This window comes from Charadrius vociferus, unplaced genomic scaffold (assembly GCF_000708025.1).
Source record: "Charadrius vociferus isolate BGI_N301 unplaced genomic scaffold, ASM70802v2 scaffold1413, whole genome shotgun sequence".
Lineage (NCBI taxonomy): Eukaryota > Metazoa > Chordata > Aves > Charadriiformes > Charadriidae > Charadrius > Charadrius vociferus.
In genome coordinates this window covers 181,076-196,076 of record NW_009647827.1, presented here as the reverse complement: position 1 = coordinate 196,076, position 15,001 = coordinate 181,076, and the positions used below count along the sequence as shown (strand labels likewise).

At 44.5% G+C, this 15,001-nt stretch overlaps 1 protein-coding gene across 2 annotated transcripts in view; it reads right to left on the bottom strand.

Moving 5' to 3' along the window:
- DIXDC1 (DIX domain containing 1) overlaps positions 1-15,001 on the bottom strand; it is a 36,261-nt gene that overhangs the window by 8,534 nt on the left and 12,726 nt on the right. The window contains exons 3-9 of one of the 2 annotated variants that reach the window (XM_009882446.1): positions 13,772-13,897; positions 11,785-12,034; positions 10,453-10,560; positions 4,544-4,656; positions 2,870-3,018; positions 185-274; positions 25-78 (exon numbers count right to left, since the gene is read on the bottom strand). In XM_009882446.1, coding sequence (XP_009880748.1) covers positions 25-78; positions 185-274; positions 2,870-3,018; positions 4,544-4,656; positions 10,453-10,560; positions 11,785-12,034; positions 13,772-13,897 — 890 coding nt within the window. Of the gene's footprint in view, positions 1-24; positions 79-184; positions 275-2,869; positions 3,019-4,543; positions 4,657-6,996; positions 7,020-10,452; positions 10,561-11,784; positions 12,035-13,771; positions 13,898-15,001 lie in introns of those variants that run through there. The other variant, XM_009882447.1, reaches the window with a different exon arrangement.

The following is a 15,001-nucleotide window of genomic DNA, read 5'->3' as shown; positions in this document are numbered from 1 at the left end:
CCCTTTCATCTGTCCCCCTCTAACCTTTAGGTCTTTATTTTCTTCCACACTCTGGTCCAGGCGACTTCGGATTATGATCTGAATGTAAAATACCATGGTTATTATTGTGCAAGACACCTGCCTGTGGCAGAACAGTGCAAAGGGCAGCTTGATCAGAGAAATATAAGTACAGCAATGTGCTCACCAGCTGCTCTTCAGGGCAGGCTCCACGTTCACAAAGTTCAAAGGACCCTTCCTGCTCATCCTCAGGTAAAGACCCATTGAGCAACAAAGCCTGGAAAGATGAAGGAAAAATATTTCCTCTTCAGGGGTTTCAAATGAAAATAGTCTAGCTGCAGCTCTGGCTAACAGTCATTCATATAAACAGTTTCGTTTTCCATTTCTGCTGACTTATCCCCCTCAAAAATGAGCAGATTTTTTTCAGGAATGAACAAGAAGATTTGTCCCTTGAAAAAGCTCTCCTAGAGATATGTCAGCCAATGCTCTTCCCACAGAAAGACACCAAACAAGGACAACTCAGATTTTCAGGGAGTGAAGTCTGTCCCAGGCTTCAGTCCAAGGGTAGACTTCATTACAATAACAGATTTGATGTCTAAAGCAGAGACTGAACCAGGTTTACATTGTAAGGCTTCTCTTCTAGAATGAGACTGAAATGTCCCCTGCTGAAAGAAGTCATTGTCCTTACCACACATCTACAAAAGACTTTAGAAACAGGATGTTCAGGGAAGCCGAGTTCTGTTCTACACTAGACAAGACGAAGACACATTCAGAACTGTTGCCCAAGGGAGGGAAAAGCCCTCACCCTCACAGACAGTGAAAATCTTAAACTATGCCTTGTGCTTGAGGAAGGCTACTAGAAGCACAGTATTAACTCCTTCAGCAGCTACAAGGTAGCCTAGATGTCTGCAGGAAGATGACAGAATTCCCCACGGTAGACTGAATCTAGCCTGAAGGAGGGAAAAAGTGTGCACTGCAGGAAGTGTGACTAGCAGGACTAGGCCAGATCTCCAGCAGGGTATGCCATACTGGTTTTCTCTAGTTGATAGTTTTTACATTGACCTTTCTGTCTCTGACTTCCAGGACTCAGAGCACTTGATATATGCCAGGATGTTGCATACAACTGGACTCATTGGAAAGAGTCATGCCTCTTTCTTTCAGTTAGCTTTCTAGTTTATTTCTATTTGAACTCCATGGCTAAAACCAAAATATCCCATTTGCAGTAATGCTCCAGTTCAGCGACTTCAAGGCTGACAGGTCAGGTTCTGCCTGCTGTCAGAATCTTCCAGCAAAGAGCTGCAACTGCTGACAAGTAGCAAATAGCAATCTGTATTCAGTTAATGCAAAAGCTCTTCAGAAAACTGTTTTCTGAATGCATCCCAAAGTCTTCCCAGCAGGACACTCAAGCAGGAATCACACAGGAACACAAAAAGCTCCCATGGTTTTAGCCCCTTATGGGGTATACAGACATCAGGTCCCTGATACTTCAAACTCGCATGAACTGGCAGCTCTTGAGTATTGAGCAAGAAAGGGGGAAATCAATTAATCAAATCCAATTTCCTGGCTAGCAACCTCAGCTGCCTTTTCCTACTCCCAGGGAAAGAGGGGGCAGCAATGCCAGCTGCTTGCCCTCACTCCTGAAACATGGGGCCAGGGTTGGAGGAACAGGACATGCAAGTCCCTCCAGTGTCGCCTCTCACTGCTCCCAGTGGGCACATAACGCAACCGGATTTTACCAGTGAACGAACCAAGCAATTTTTGTGTGTGTGTCTTTTGTTTCCTGCCCATTGTCCACAAGGAAAGTGCCCACCCGCCCACCCCCCCCCCTCCGCTCCGGCTGCCTATGCTTCTCACACAATCTCTGCTTTGTTCACTGGCACATAAATATTTACAATTCAAAGCCAGTATGGTTCCCAGCCCAAACAGAAAGGAATATTCCTGAGAGAGTTCAAGGTCTTTACCATATGGATCAGGGGCTCTACTCCCCCTGCACAGTCAAACACATTGGGCTGAGGGTCATTTGGTCAGGGACTGGAAAGGGGCAGGAAGTAAAAGGTCCCGCAAATATAGTTCATCCTAGGTCACTGAAATTGAGACTGATGCAAGTCTGTGCGACCCCTGATCAGCTCTGTGAATCTTGATTGATTTCCTGACATTCCTTGTCTCTGCATTACTTCCAATCACAAATCACAGAAAGACTGCTCTATTCTCTCAGGCTGCTAACAAAACCAGCAGGCTGCTAAGTGTCCTGGTGAAGAAGGGGAGTCCCAGCCTCAACACATGGGAAAACACTGCTGCATCTTTACCATTTTGCACAGTAACATACATGCTTTGCATAGTGACAGCACATACAGGAGTTAACATAGCATCACAGGACAGGAGACCAAGCCACTGAACATTGGAAAGGACGTTTTTGGCATTCTGCATTCTGGAAAAGGTAACCAGCACCAAATCACAATTACAGCAGCCAAGAGAGCCTAAACATTGCAAGAAAGGAAGATGTCAGAGTGCTTAGTCAGTAGCATTTTGCTGCTGGGTAAGGTCTCAGCTGGCTGCAACCAATATACCCCAGTACACACTATCTACAGTATCAGAAATACTTCCTCATTCCTGAAGAACTCTTCCCCAAAGGGACTCATCCCACAGGGCGACACACAGGGAAGAGCCACTGTCCCTATTTAACCGAGGTAACCCAAGAGACCAACTGACTTCTTGAACAAACACCCCAGGAGACCTCACTGGACCAGGACTCTTATTCAACTCAAGTTCCAGGCCAGTGTCTCAGCTGCAAGATAACCTGTCTTCCAGCTACAGCTAGTAGGAAAAGAAATGCATATGGAAGGGAACGCTAGCCGAGAAGAAAATCTATTACCTGCAGACCTGAAATCATCTTCTTTGCTTCCTCCATTTCCTTTTCCAAATGGTCCTGTTGTTCCAAAAGCTGCTCTTCCCATGAATTCTCCAAATATGACACAGGGTTCCCTGCTTGCCACTCAGGCTGGAAATGAGATTCTGCCTCTTCTGGAAGAGAGAGCAGCTGAATGTGGTCATGACAGACAGAGGAGACCAGAAATGACTTGCACCACACTAACTGCCTGCTGTCCACACTAGCTATCACTAATAAACTAGCATCTTCTAGCCGTTGTCAAGGAAGTTGCTACAGGTGTGACATTGTTATGCAAAGGAAGCTTTCCTGCATACACATATATAGAAGATAAGCATCCTTCCCCTTGTTAACTTTGCTTCTTTTGATTCCTCAGTACCGGAGATTTCAAAGCACATCACAGGGGACAATGCACTGCACCATACGTGGCAGAAAATACCTCAGGGAGAAGAGCAACTGTGAGATTTGAAGAGCATGTTTAGTGTTAGAGGGTGCACCAAGGACACACTGAAGACAACATTGAACGGTATTTCTACTTGTCAAATAACACATGGCTTTCTCAAGGTGGACAACACACCTAATTCTGAAAGAGACTTTTCTCTTAATAGCAAGTTTAATAGCCTTGCATGCCTTTTCTGATCCCTACAGCGTAAGCTGGATCACTGGTTAACTATCATCTACTGTCTGGCCCAGGAACGTAGAGATTTTTTTTCTTCCCTAAGAAGGGATGAGGTTTGATGGGGAATAATCATAGCATTGCTTTTTAGATAGTTGACCAAAAAGTGAAATTTGCCAATGCAAGCTGCTGTGCATCTGTAGACATGCAGCTGCAATATCCTACTGTATGGGCAGCAAGCAGACACAGTACTGCTAAGAATTTAAGGAACAGTGACAGCCAGCCAGCTACTTCAGCTGCTGAGATAGTTTGTCAAATACTTTTTAAGGGGCACTGAAGCAGGACCACACTGGCTGAGGCAAAAAAGCATTTCCTTGGAGAGCTTCTCCATCATTTGCTCTTAGGATGGATGCTAACCAGGAAGAGTTATTATTAGGCTGTATTTCTGAGGAGGAAAAGAAACCAAAAAAAATTACCTTAGGAGCTTCTTTGAAAAACCTTTCCTTCAATCTGCACGAGAATTTTAAGTGTAAACTGACCATATCACAGGACATTCATGGCAGTACAGCAACGACTTCTCAGTGCAAACAGCCACAATACTACAACTGTTCAATTCCTTGTAAAGAGCCACTCAACCTATGTACAGATGTGCTGTAAGCACAGACCCTTACACAAAGTCAAGTTACACATCATGAACTTGACAAGCTCACAGAGACTCTTTCTTATAGGGAATTCCAAATGTTTTTTCAACAAGGCCTAATGAAGCTGTGATGAAAGCACGCACTCTACAGTGGAAGTTATATATGACCCTTAACCTTTCTCCAAAACTTTTCATCTCCCAAGCATTATTTTGCAAACCTCACAGACATTGCCATATTATGGCATTATTGTAGTGTTAAAACTTTTGGGATTTAGTTTTATGTGAACAGATACTGAGCATCACATTCTCTACGTTCATTTCAGTTACTGGGAAACTTTTCAGCAAGTTTATGACACAAGCACGTCCTAATGAAAGTGTGAGCTGTAAAGCATTATCTGCAAGGTACCTGTTTTGGTTTCTGTTTCTTCAGTGTGGATGATCACAAGCCTTTCCTTCTCTTCTGATGGGGCTACAGTGGATTCGCTCTTTGCACTATGGACAGGACTGGGCGATGTAAGACTGCAGAGGGAAGAACAACAATTACTTTAGTGCTGATCAACATCATCCTCGTCTAAGATAAAAGCAAATATGCAGGCAGGCTTATTGAAACTAAGAATTATCTGCATACTAGAGAAGCCATTAACAAACAAAACTGGGCGTGTAACTTGTCCATCACTCCATCAGTGTCATAGCAGGCTAATTGATAAATAGCACAATGTGTCTCCTCATTTTCCTTAACAGAATGCAAGTTTCAGACTGCCACCACAGAATTCACATACACTCACACAGGGGTAAGACGACACTCTACTGAAGGTCTGCTCAGAAACAATTTATTGTGAGCCTTATGTTCATACTGCAAGCGGAACAAAAGGCCACCCTGGCTTGCTTCATCTCTTGCTCCAGAAGCAAGGCTTTCAGAAGCACCACTAATTTGAAATTCCAAGGACAAAATACTTTTGAAAGTCAGATACCACTCACTCATGTTCTTAGGTTAAAGCTTCTTGAAAATACCAACATATTTTCACTGGAGCCATCTCAGCTGACTGTGAGGTTCAAGCAATTTTTTTTTTTTCCCAGAAATTCTTCCTAAATGCATCACCCCGACAACATAAAAGGTGGCTGAAGCTCACTGACCCATTCAACGTACCTCAAAAGTCGCAGGAACTAATCCTTGCAAGCGTGAGCAGGAGTTAATTTTTCATTCTCCCCAACACAGAAACAAAGGACAGAACAAAAAGAAAACAGTGTGGAAATAACATAATAGGTTTAAAAAAATAAGAGGCTTCGACAGCTCGCCTTCCGCATCTTCCCAGTGCTACTGCTACATATTCCACAGCTCTCACAGAATCAGAAAAGCCTTGCAATAGAGATGGAAATTACTTGCTAGCAGATCCACTCCCACAGCCAGTGCTGGCCTACTTCTCATTTACATTACAGACCTTCAAGCAGTCTAGTTTTAATGGTCCAGACTAAATGGACTTTCACCATGTTAAAGGAAAAAACAAATGCAACTTACTAAGTCAAAGAATAAGTATGTTCTAATGGGGATCTCAAACAGCTACAGTACCTGTTCCCTCCTGCTCAGACAGGGTGTCCATGATTTTTTAAGGGGTCCAGGCCACCTGGCTTTGCTGAAGGGTTCACCTTCAGGAAGGCTAACTCCATTACAGCAGTCCCTGATCAGGCACATTTTGTATACAACATTTGTAAGCATCCCCCTCCTACTTATCACTGAATGGGTGCACAGCATAAAATTAAAATAATTGTTTGGAAGCCCAGAGAGTACTATTGGGTTTGCATTATATAATAAGGGCCAGAGGAAAGGATGAAACTTGCAAACAGCACAGGTACAAACAGGAAGTCCAGCTGAGCTAACATGTCTAGTAACTCAGAGATTTTACTTCCTTCCAGGAACAGAACTTGATATTCCCCCTGCATATTCTCAGCTGATACTCTGAATGTGCCATCATCCTGATAAGGCTACTGAGAAGCACATTGCTGGTTCTCATCCATGCAAAAGATAAAAGAATGAGAGCTGTCCTAGAAAAACAACATTAGCAAACATGTTGGGTGAGAAGGTGGTAAAAACTGAGGGATGGGCAAGAGCAGGGAACTGGAAAGAAAAATAAGCAGGACAAAAACCAAGGGGATACAGAGCCTGGAAATAACATTCCCCTCTTCCAAAGTCTACTCCTCTCAGCCCAGGATCCACAGCCCAAAGCAAATACAAAGGATCCCAGCTGGGGCCAGGGGGTGGGGTTACGTGGTCAATACGGTCTCCACAACACAGACAGTTTTACATATAATTGCTTATGTATTCCTATGTCCACAGTACCCTTTCCAGGCAGTTTCACTATTTTCAGAGGCCAGTGGGTTCATGTGGCATCAGAGACAACCTCTCAAACCGTGCCAAACAGTGAGAGCACCACTGAGATGCACTCAGATTAAGCAGTAGCAGAGGTCAGGTTGCCTCATACATTATGCCATCAAGTTAATGCTGGAAACATTTCTACGTTTTTTTTCTTAATATCAGTCACCAAACCCCTTCAAGTATGAAATATCCACTGATGTAATTAGTTCTTTACAGTACATAACAATTTGCAATTAAAGCATGCAGAAGTAAGTGCTGGGAAATTAAAGCTATTTAAGACAGATTTATGATGCAAACTGTTCCACTTTATTCCTTTTACCAGTTGGTTTCTTAACACATACCCTTTCTCCACTGAGTCTCAAAAGTTGCCAGTGCCTGCACAGTCAAGGCTTTAAGGGCAACAGCCCCAGTGATAAGTCTGAATTCTCATAATTTTAATAAACACCCCATCCCTGCTGTTTCAAATGACAATGGCAACAATCGCTCACCATTTGACCTGCTTCCCTCCCATGATCCCACTTTAACCTTTCGCCTCACAAAATCCGTTTCCCAGGGAGCCTCCGGATTCTGGCTACAGACATGCCTTGTCCCTTCACATGCTCAGAATTCAGTGCAGAAGATGCCAGCTCCTGTCAAACTACTGAAGAAATATTTGCAAGCCAGACTGCTTCACATTAGCTGAAAGATTCACAGCAGAAACCAAAAAAACACAAAACCCTCAGGGTCTTTGCAAGAAACCATCAGATGGCAGATCAGCAGCCTCCACACGTGTATTTGATTCCAGAATCAGGGAATTCTGCAGCCTAGGTTTTGCTCTTGCTGATTTTCCTCTCAGGTTATTTGTCTCTTGTTGCTGCATTTTGGTCAGCTGCACACCCAGTTGTTTTCATCACAAGGACTGCAATCTGGATTGCCAGTAGTGTTTCTCATCCCATTCTGCCCTTTTTAGACTCCAAGCACCTGCTGCAGAAGCCAACGAACAGCCAAGAGAAGGTGCTGCTGCAAGCGGTAGGTTCCCTGCTCTTCCAGGTGTGGATGCGGTCTCGGAAGACAGCATGCAGCACTTCCCAGCCCTGTGCACGGCTTCCTCTTCCTCGCTATCTCCAGCTCCCTCTCCCTCTTGCTGTCACACAGCCTGTGCAAGGCAGAGCTTTTCTCTGAGATGCCTGGCTCAGAGTGGGGGAGGGAGAGCGGGTGGAAGGGGAGGGGAAACGGAGATGGATGGGTGAGGGGCTCAGTGGCCTGGGAATCCATCTGATTTTGGCAAATTTTTCATGAATCATTTCAATTGCCTTTGCTTATTAGAGCTTTTGTCTCTGGGAATTCTGTTATCCAGGTTGTGAGCTCTCTTATTGAAGAGTTAATGCAGAAATGAGCTGATGCTAGGCAGGGGATGCTGCCCTGGGACAGACACAACAGCAGCACAATTAGGTGGGAGGGGGGTGGCTGCAGTTAATAACCACATCTCTCACTAATAAAAAAAAAAAAAAAACAAAACAGCTTGTCTCTCCCAGCCAGTTCTCATAACTAAGCCAGTACATTTCTCTCTGGAAGGAAAGAGAAATAAGCATCTTGTTTTCATCATGAAGCCTGGTGTCAACAGAAGACATGCCCAAGAGCTGGAGTTGAGATTGCTCCCAATTTCTTTGGGTAGATCACTGATCACTTAGGTAAAGATTCTCACCATATTATGTCCTATCAGCAATGATATCACAATTACCATATGGTAAGAGAACTCATGACATTATGCAGAAAACAAAAAATACAACACAAAATCGTTTAGGATGTGCACAGAAATTTTCACTCACCATCAAAATACAGCCACATATGAGCAAACAGCAGCCATCTGACACTCTCTTATAGGGTAGAAGAGTACGCATAAAATACTTCAGCTACCTTAAACTAAAGAATAAATGGAGGGCGCAGTATGTTTCACTCAGTCCTACTGAGATCATGGCTCAAGAGTCAACACCAAAGTCCTGTGACATTAGCCATGAAATCCCGTTGCCATGACCAGAATTTTTACATCTCCCCTGGTATGACAGCTTCAAAAGTACACTCTACTGACATCATGTGGAGGTAGTGGTCCAATACTGGCTCACATGGAGTTCCCACACTCTTCCAAATGTGTATGTCTGTATTTATAAACACAACCTCACAATGATACACAGCAAGCTATGGGGATAAGTATGAACTATTGTATTTTTTTCCTCCTCTGTTGGGACAAGCAACCTTAATTCTCAGGTACACAGAGGCCTCTGTACTACACAGCATCAAAAGTGGCCTGGGAAATCCTGTGGAGACATCCTGCCTGATGAGAAACTGTCAGTGGCAATCTGTCCTAGGAAAATGAACCTCCCCACTCCTGCACAAATCAGGGGCGGGGGAGGCAGCTAGTTGAGGCACTCTCAGGGAGCAGCCCAGGCAGGACAAGGAGACAACAAAGCAGAGTTGGGGCTTACACCAGGGACAGGAAACTGAATCAGAGAGCTGCAGCTATGCCTATGCAGCTCTGCTCTCTTAGTCTATTCCAGAAGAGATTAAATGGAGCAAAGCATCATATCCAGAGGGAGATCTAATATGTTCAGTTACACACTCCTTTGTCTTCAAGCTAGTTTCTTGTTCTCTGGGGAAAAAGGAAAAGGCTGTCCTTTACTAGGAAGCTATCCACACAGGATCAGCCCCCCCCGGTAGCACAGTTTTTCTTCAAGAGCCCCTTCAGCTACACTGTCTTGCCTATATCCATGAAAACAAACAACATGGCAATGCGTCTTCCCTCTCCCCTTCACTGCTCACGTAAGTCAGGGCAAGAGTTTCAGCTTCTGCCCCAAAGCAAAGGGTAGTAAGAAGAGCTTCTAAGGCACCACTGTAATGTGTTGTAACTGGCACGTGCTGCTCAGGTTCACAGCTGCCAAGTTGTAGCACCTCCTATTGGAAATGGATTGATTATATGCTGCCATTCTAAACAGTCCTATCTTCCACGGGTTCCGTTTCCTTAGAAAGCCTCCACTTGCACCAGCCTGACCTTGCTTAACTTGTGCAGTCAAGAACCCCAGTCAAGGCTGCAGGCTGTTTATAACACAGAGCACATACTTCTCAGGATCCAAGTCTTACTTCAAAGGGAAAAGTCACCTCCAACAGAAACCATACTGAACTCTGACTTTCAGGCTTGACAGCAGTATGCAGGAGGTTTTTCACTAAAATAATTAAATGCTGCACTTTAGATTGAAGGTGAAAGTCTGGGTGACAGAAGGGTAAATTAGATAACTGTGAATCTAGACACAGTTAAAGGTGATGGACGAGGGCACAATGGCAATGAAGACACAGCCGCAGAGCCCCCCAGGACCATATCTCTGGATTAAAGACTGGTGTGTTCCTGTAAATGCTGTTCAAATCCACATGCACCCTCATCTCCATCTCTCTGCAGGGCATGAGGTTTGTTGATTTAAGCTCCTTTTCTCCAAATCTTTTTCATGAGCTCTGAAATATTCATCCTTTGCACCCTAGCTACTCTGCTTCTTTCTTCCTGTGAGGCAGGCCACAAACTACATTTCAGCATCCTTCACGTCAGCACTCCCTCAAAAGGCTCCATTTGTACATTCAAGTTCCCAGTAAAATCTTTAGCTATGTCTTTGATAATTCTATTTCCCTGGTCTCACTGAGGGACACTTGAGCTTTAGACAATTGTAACTCAGAAGTTTCTTGCTCTTATCTATGCAATCACATCATGAATTAGATCAATTTTATCTGTGGGAGAAATGGCCGTAAACCACTGCTTCATGTTGGTTCCTGAGGTTTCACTCTCCAGATCAGGCAGGAGGCTATATGCTGGGAATCCTCTTTTCTATCAGGGCTAACTGGATCACAGTGATAAGAAAGGTCACTCTAGAGAATGTCAGACAAAGCACCACGAGGGGACACATCTTGGCAATAAAGTTCCTTACCTGGAAGAGTGGGACTCCAATGGCATGTTCTGTTGCCCTTCATACTGCTGCACGAGTGCCCGGACACTCCAGTAGGGGTTTTCAATCTCCTCATCCATGCTGCTATTTCTGGAGATAATAATCATAGAATGAGGGAAGCCTCACCTGATAGGAGCAGAAATTCTTGTCTCCAAGAGGGAGGGTAGGAAAGCTTACAAAACGAAAGTAAGAAGGAAGGGACAAATAGAAAACTGCCAGTTAAGGAAATTCTCCTATTAGGGAGCTCTATCCCATCTTCTTGGTGTGAGGGAGAGACAGGCGAATAGGCCCTCCCCTTTTAAACTCATGCCTAATTCTGTGACTAGAAAACTACAAAAGCTCTGAGAAGGCAAGGAAAAGAACAGAATTTGCACACAGCACAAGGACTGGCTTTTCTGAAGAACTCCTCACGCAAGGTCTTTGCAAGAGAAACCTCTAAGATTTAATTTTTTTAACAAAATATACCACTTCAACCTCATTTCCAAGCTGCTTCATAGGTACTCCCTTGAGCCAATATAATATGGGCAAATGACCTTCAGTTGTGTAAATTAAACCCTGAATAGACCACCATCTGGCTTTCATTTAAATGTCATTACTATTATTATAATCCACATAGCACCTTTTGCAAGTGTTAAATGTGCTTTTCAGAATTACACATTCCTTCTGTACATGGATCATTTTCCTGCATTATCACCAGAACTCCTCCACTTACGTGGTAGGCTGCATCAGCTGATTAACAGCACACAGCACTCTGCATCTGCTTATGTAGCAGTAAGCTTAACATTGGGGTGAACAGCAATGTAGAAGACAAAACAGACTTGTAGAACAGGCTCGATGCCTCGATTCTGGAACTGCTTCCAGATCTGTAACCAGTACCTGTAGTTAAGACCTTACTTTTGTTTCATTTGAAATGAAAGTGTCTCCAAGTAGACAGCACCAAGAAAGGATGCTGTGCTCAGCATGAAATGGGGAAAATGAAGCAGCAGAGTTCCCTCTGGCTTGGCCATAAAGAATTGTTCTTTTCCAGTGAGACAACAGAGACCTGGCAGCTATTCTGCTGTAAAACCTGAAAAGAACCTGGGATACCTGCAGTCTTCATCATGAGGCAGCCAGGGTAGGTCATCACTCCCCTTTGTTAGGCCGCTATCTATTTAGGTTACAGTAAGATAGCAGTGGTTTGTCTCTATTTGTTTGCACAATAGAAGAGCTACCTTACACCAGGAATTGTCAGGATAAAGAGGGATCTATTTTAAAAGAAATTGTGTCCATTCGGTAACATGGCCCGACCTCATGTAACCAGTGAAAACTCATTACCTCTGTCTGTGCCGGAAAACATCCCGGCCGGATTGCAAGACATCTTGACGAACATCTGCCAGAGCAGCCACCGCCCCTTGGGCCACTGCAGCAGCTGAGTGAGGCCTGTGACTGGCAGACGATGCTGACAAGCTCTTCCCCACTGTGCCAGCAGGGCTATGATTCATTGCTCTCCCGGAGCCTGGTTTGAAATGAGCAGCTAAGGCCAGGATCAACCTCATGATAGATTTCAAGTTCCCATCAACAATATCTGCAAAATGCAAATAAATCCAAGGACAATGCCATTAACACGAAGTCCCACCACAGCTGTATCTGACCAACAAGCATGAATATAATTAAACCCAAGGGGACTATGCCAGTAAACGAGGACTATGCAAAAAGGACTGCATTATAGCACTGATGCTTAGCTCTGCTGGTTTTGTACAGAGTAGCAAACTGACTGCCACCTACAGGTGACAAGTTTAAATGTTTTGAACAGACCTGAGCCTTCCCTCTATAGCCATTTCCAGCTAACAATCCAGTAGCTTACGTGAGAGCACATGATAATTACTGAATGCTTACTGGAAACGTACAGCAGTTACTGAAGACTACCACCGTAGTAGCAGTCACTTCAATTAGCACATGAGATTTGCAGTTTTTTTAATACTAAATATCAGAGAACAGCAGTGTATTTCTTTAGAAATAGAGCCCTTTACCATGAAATGATTGTAGCACCTTGCAAGTGTTAACTAGTCAGTTTAATAATACACACTAGGCATTTCTCCCAGCATACAAACTAGCTCAAACACATTGATCTCAAGCCCACTGCAAAGATCAGCCATCCTTTCAGACAATTTCTCAAAACAATTATTCAACTGAGATACTCGAAGCCCATTAAAATAACAGGAATAGGGTTTCCAAATATCAGAGGCAGCCTAAAAAAAAAAAATTGTAAGTGCTGGAGGCACGAAGACTGGTAATTACTTGCTTTAGTATCTGAAAAATTAGAAATAGGCCAAATAAGTCACAGTGACTGTTACCTCCATATCATTCATGGAAAACATGATGCCAAAAGTTGGTGTGAATCATTTGAAGCCCTAGAATGAGTCAGTGTCCCAAGTATGATCAGTGCTCTGGCGCGTGTGTCCCAGAGACTTGTGCCTGTATCCTATCCTATGACCACATGACATCATTTCATTTCATATCCAGGTTGATACTTTCGCTTATGTAGACTTCTATCAATACTGCTATCATTTCTATAGTGATGAGCTCATAAGACAACCTGCAACACTACTGAAAGAAACAGTACAGCTACCAACCTGCCAGTAGCAGTACTGTGGGAACAGTACTCATTATGCTGTATTTAAGTTCTAAGCCTCTCACCAAGGCCTATAAACCAACAGCTTGCACTCTTATTTTAACAAGGGTCATGCACTCCACATAGTCTGTCTCAGCATTTTTCCCCCCTTCTTTCTCATCTGAAGAGTCACAGACAATCAGAACTGTGTACAGTACAGTTAGCAAACAGTAAGGATCAGGGCCTGTCTTCAACCCCAGGTCTCCACACACACACACCAGCCATCCTTGTGATACATGACTACACCATGCCACAGACACATGATTTTGCATACTGGGTCTCCTCTCTATTTACAGGCTATGTGAAACAGTATCACAGGCTTCCAGTGGACCAGAAATATTTTTCCCATGTCTCATTTCACAGTAGCAGGTTTGTATGGCCTTTTAGTGAAAGATTCTGAGTTTGTATTCCTCATCACACCATTACTTGATCTTCTGACCGCTCAGTAGCGGGAGAAAAGGCACTTTTGTTTCTGTGCTGCTACCAAAAGCAGTCAAGAACACAGTACAATTCACCCCAAAACCTGATATTAAACCACAGGAGAAAAACCCCAAAACTCTCCCACAAACCAATACGTTATCTGTTTAATATGAAACAGAGACAGGCCTTCAACAGATAGAATCATCTGTGGTGACTGCCAGGGGCACATACCTTTTGCTGATGTCTGATGCATGCGGATCTTTTTTGATGCCACAAACTGTAAGACTTTCTCCACATTTTCCTTCATCTCCTGATGGCTGGTGGGGTTGACCTGAATGCCATTCAACTTCTCACCAGCTAAAGGAGCAAAAAAACTTTATTAAAGAAGAACTGAACCACTTGGTGCTGTCACAGGAATTGCTATAGGTGTAGGGCCTGATCTATCTCTTTGTCTGGGTATTGCAAGAGGTACGCATGCTTTCTTGTCCTGCTTATAAGGTATCAAGTACCAGGAATAACTAGGTTGGAGACTGTATTGGGCTTACGTGGCAAGGTTTTTGCAGCCGGGGGGGAGGCGTGGACACGGGGGACGGTACACAGCCACAGGGAGAGCTTCTGTGAGAAGATGCCAGAAGCTCCCCTCATTTCCAACAGAGCCAGTTCCAGCTGGCTCCAGGACGGACCCACTGCTGGCCAAGGCTGAGGCAATCAGCGATGCTGATAGCACCTCTGTGATAATATATTTAAGAAGGGGTAAAAACCGCTGCACAACAGCAGCCAAGAGAGAGGAGTGAGACTATGGTAGAGAAACAGCTCTGCAGACACCAAGGTCAGTGAAGGAAGGCAAGGAGATGCTCCAGGCACCGGCGCGGAGATTGCCCTGCAGCCTATGGTGAAAGCCACAGTGAAGCACGGTGTTCCCTTGCAGCCCATGGAGGTTAATGGTGGAGCAGATATCCACCTGCAGCCCATGGAGAACCCCATGACAGAGTAGATAGATATGCCCCAAAGGAGGCTGTGACCCCATGGAGACCTCGTGCTGGAGCAGGCTCCCGGCAGGACCTGTGGACCCATGGAGAGAGAAGCCCACACTGGAGCAGGTTTGCTGGCAGGACTTGTGACCCTGCGGGAGACCCATACTGGGGCAATCTGTTCCTGAAGGACTGCACCCCATAGAAAGGATCCATGCTGGAGCAGTTCGTGAAGAACTGCAGCCGGTGGGAAGGACCCACATTGGAGAAGTTCATAGAGGACTGTCTCCCCTGCATGGGACCCCACACTGGAGCCGAGGAAGAGTGCGAGGAAGGAATGGCAGACACAACATGAACTGACCACAACCCCCATTCCCTGTCCCCCTGTGCTGTTTGGGGGAAAGAGGTAGAGAATTTGGGAGTGAAGTTGAGCTTGGGAAGAAGGGAATATCTCAGCAAGCAGGTCATTCTTCCAAAAATGCCACATACT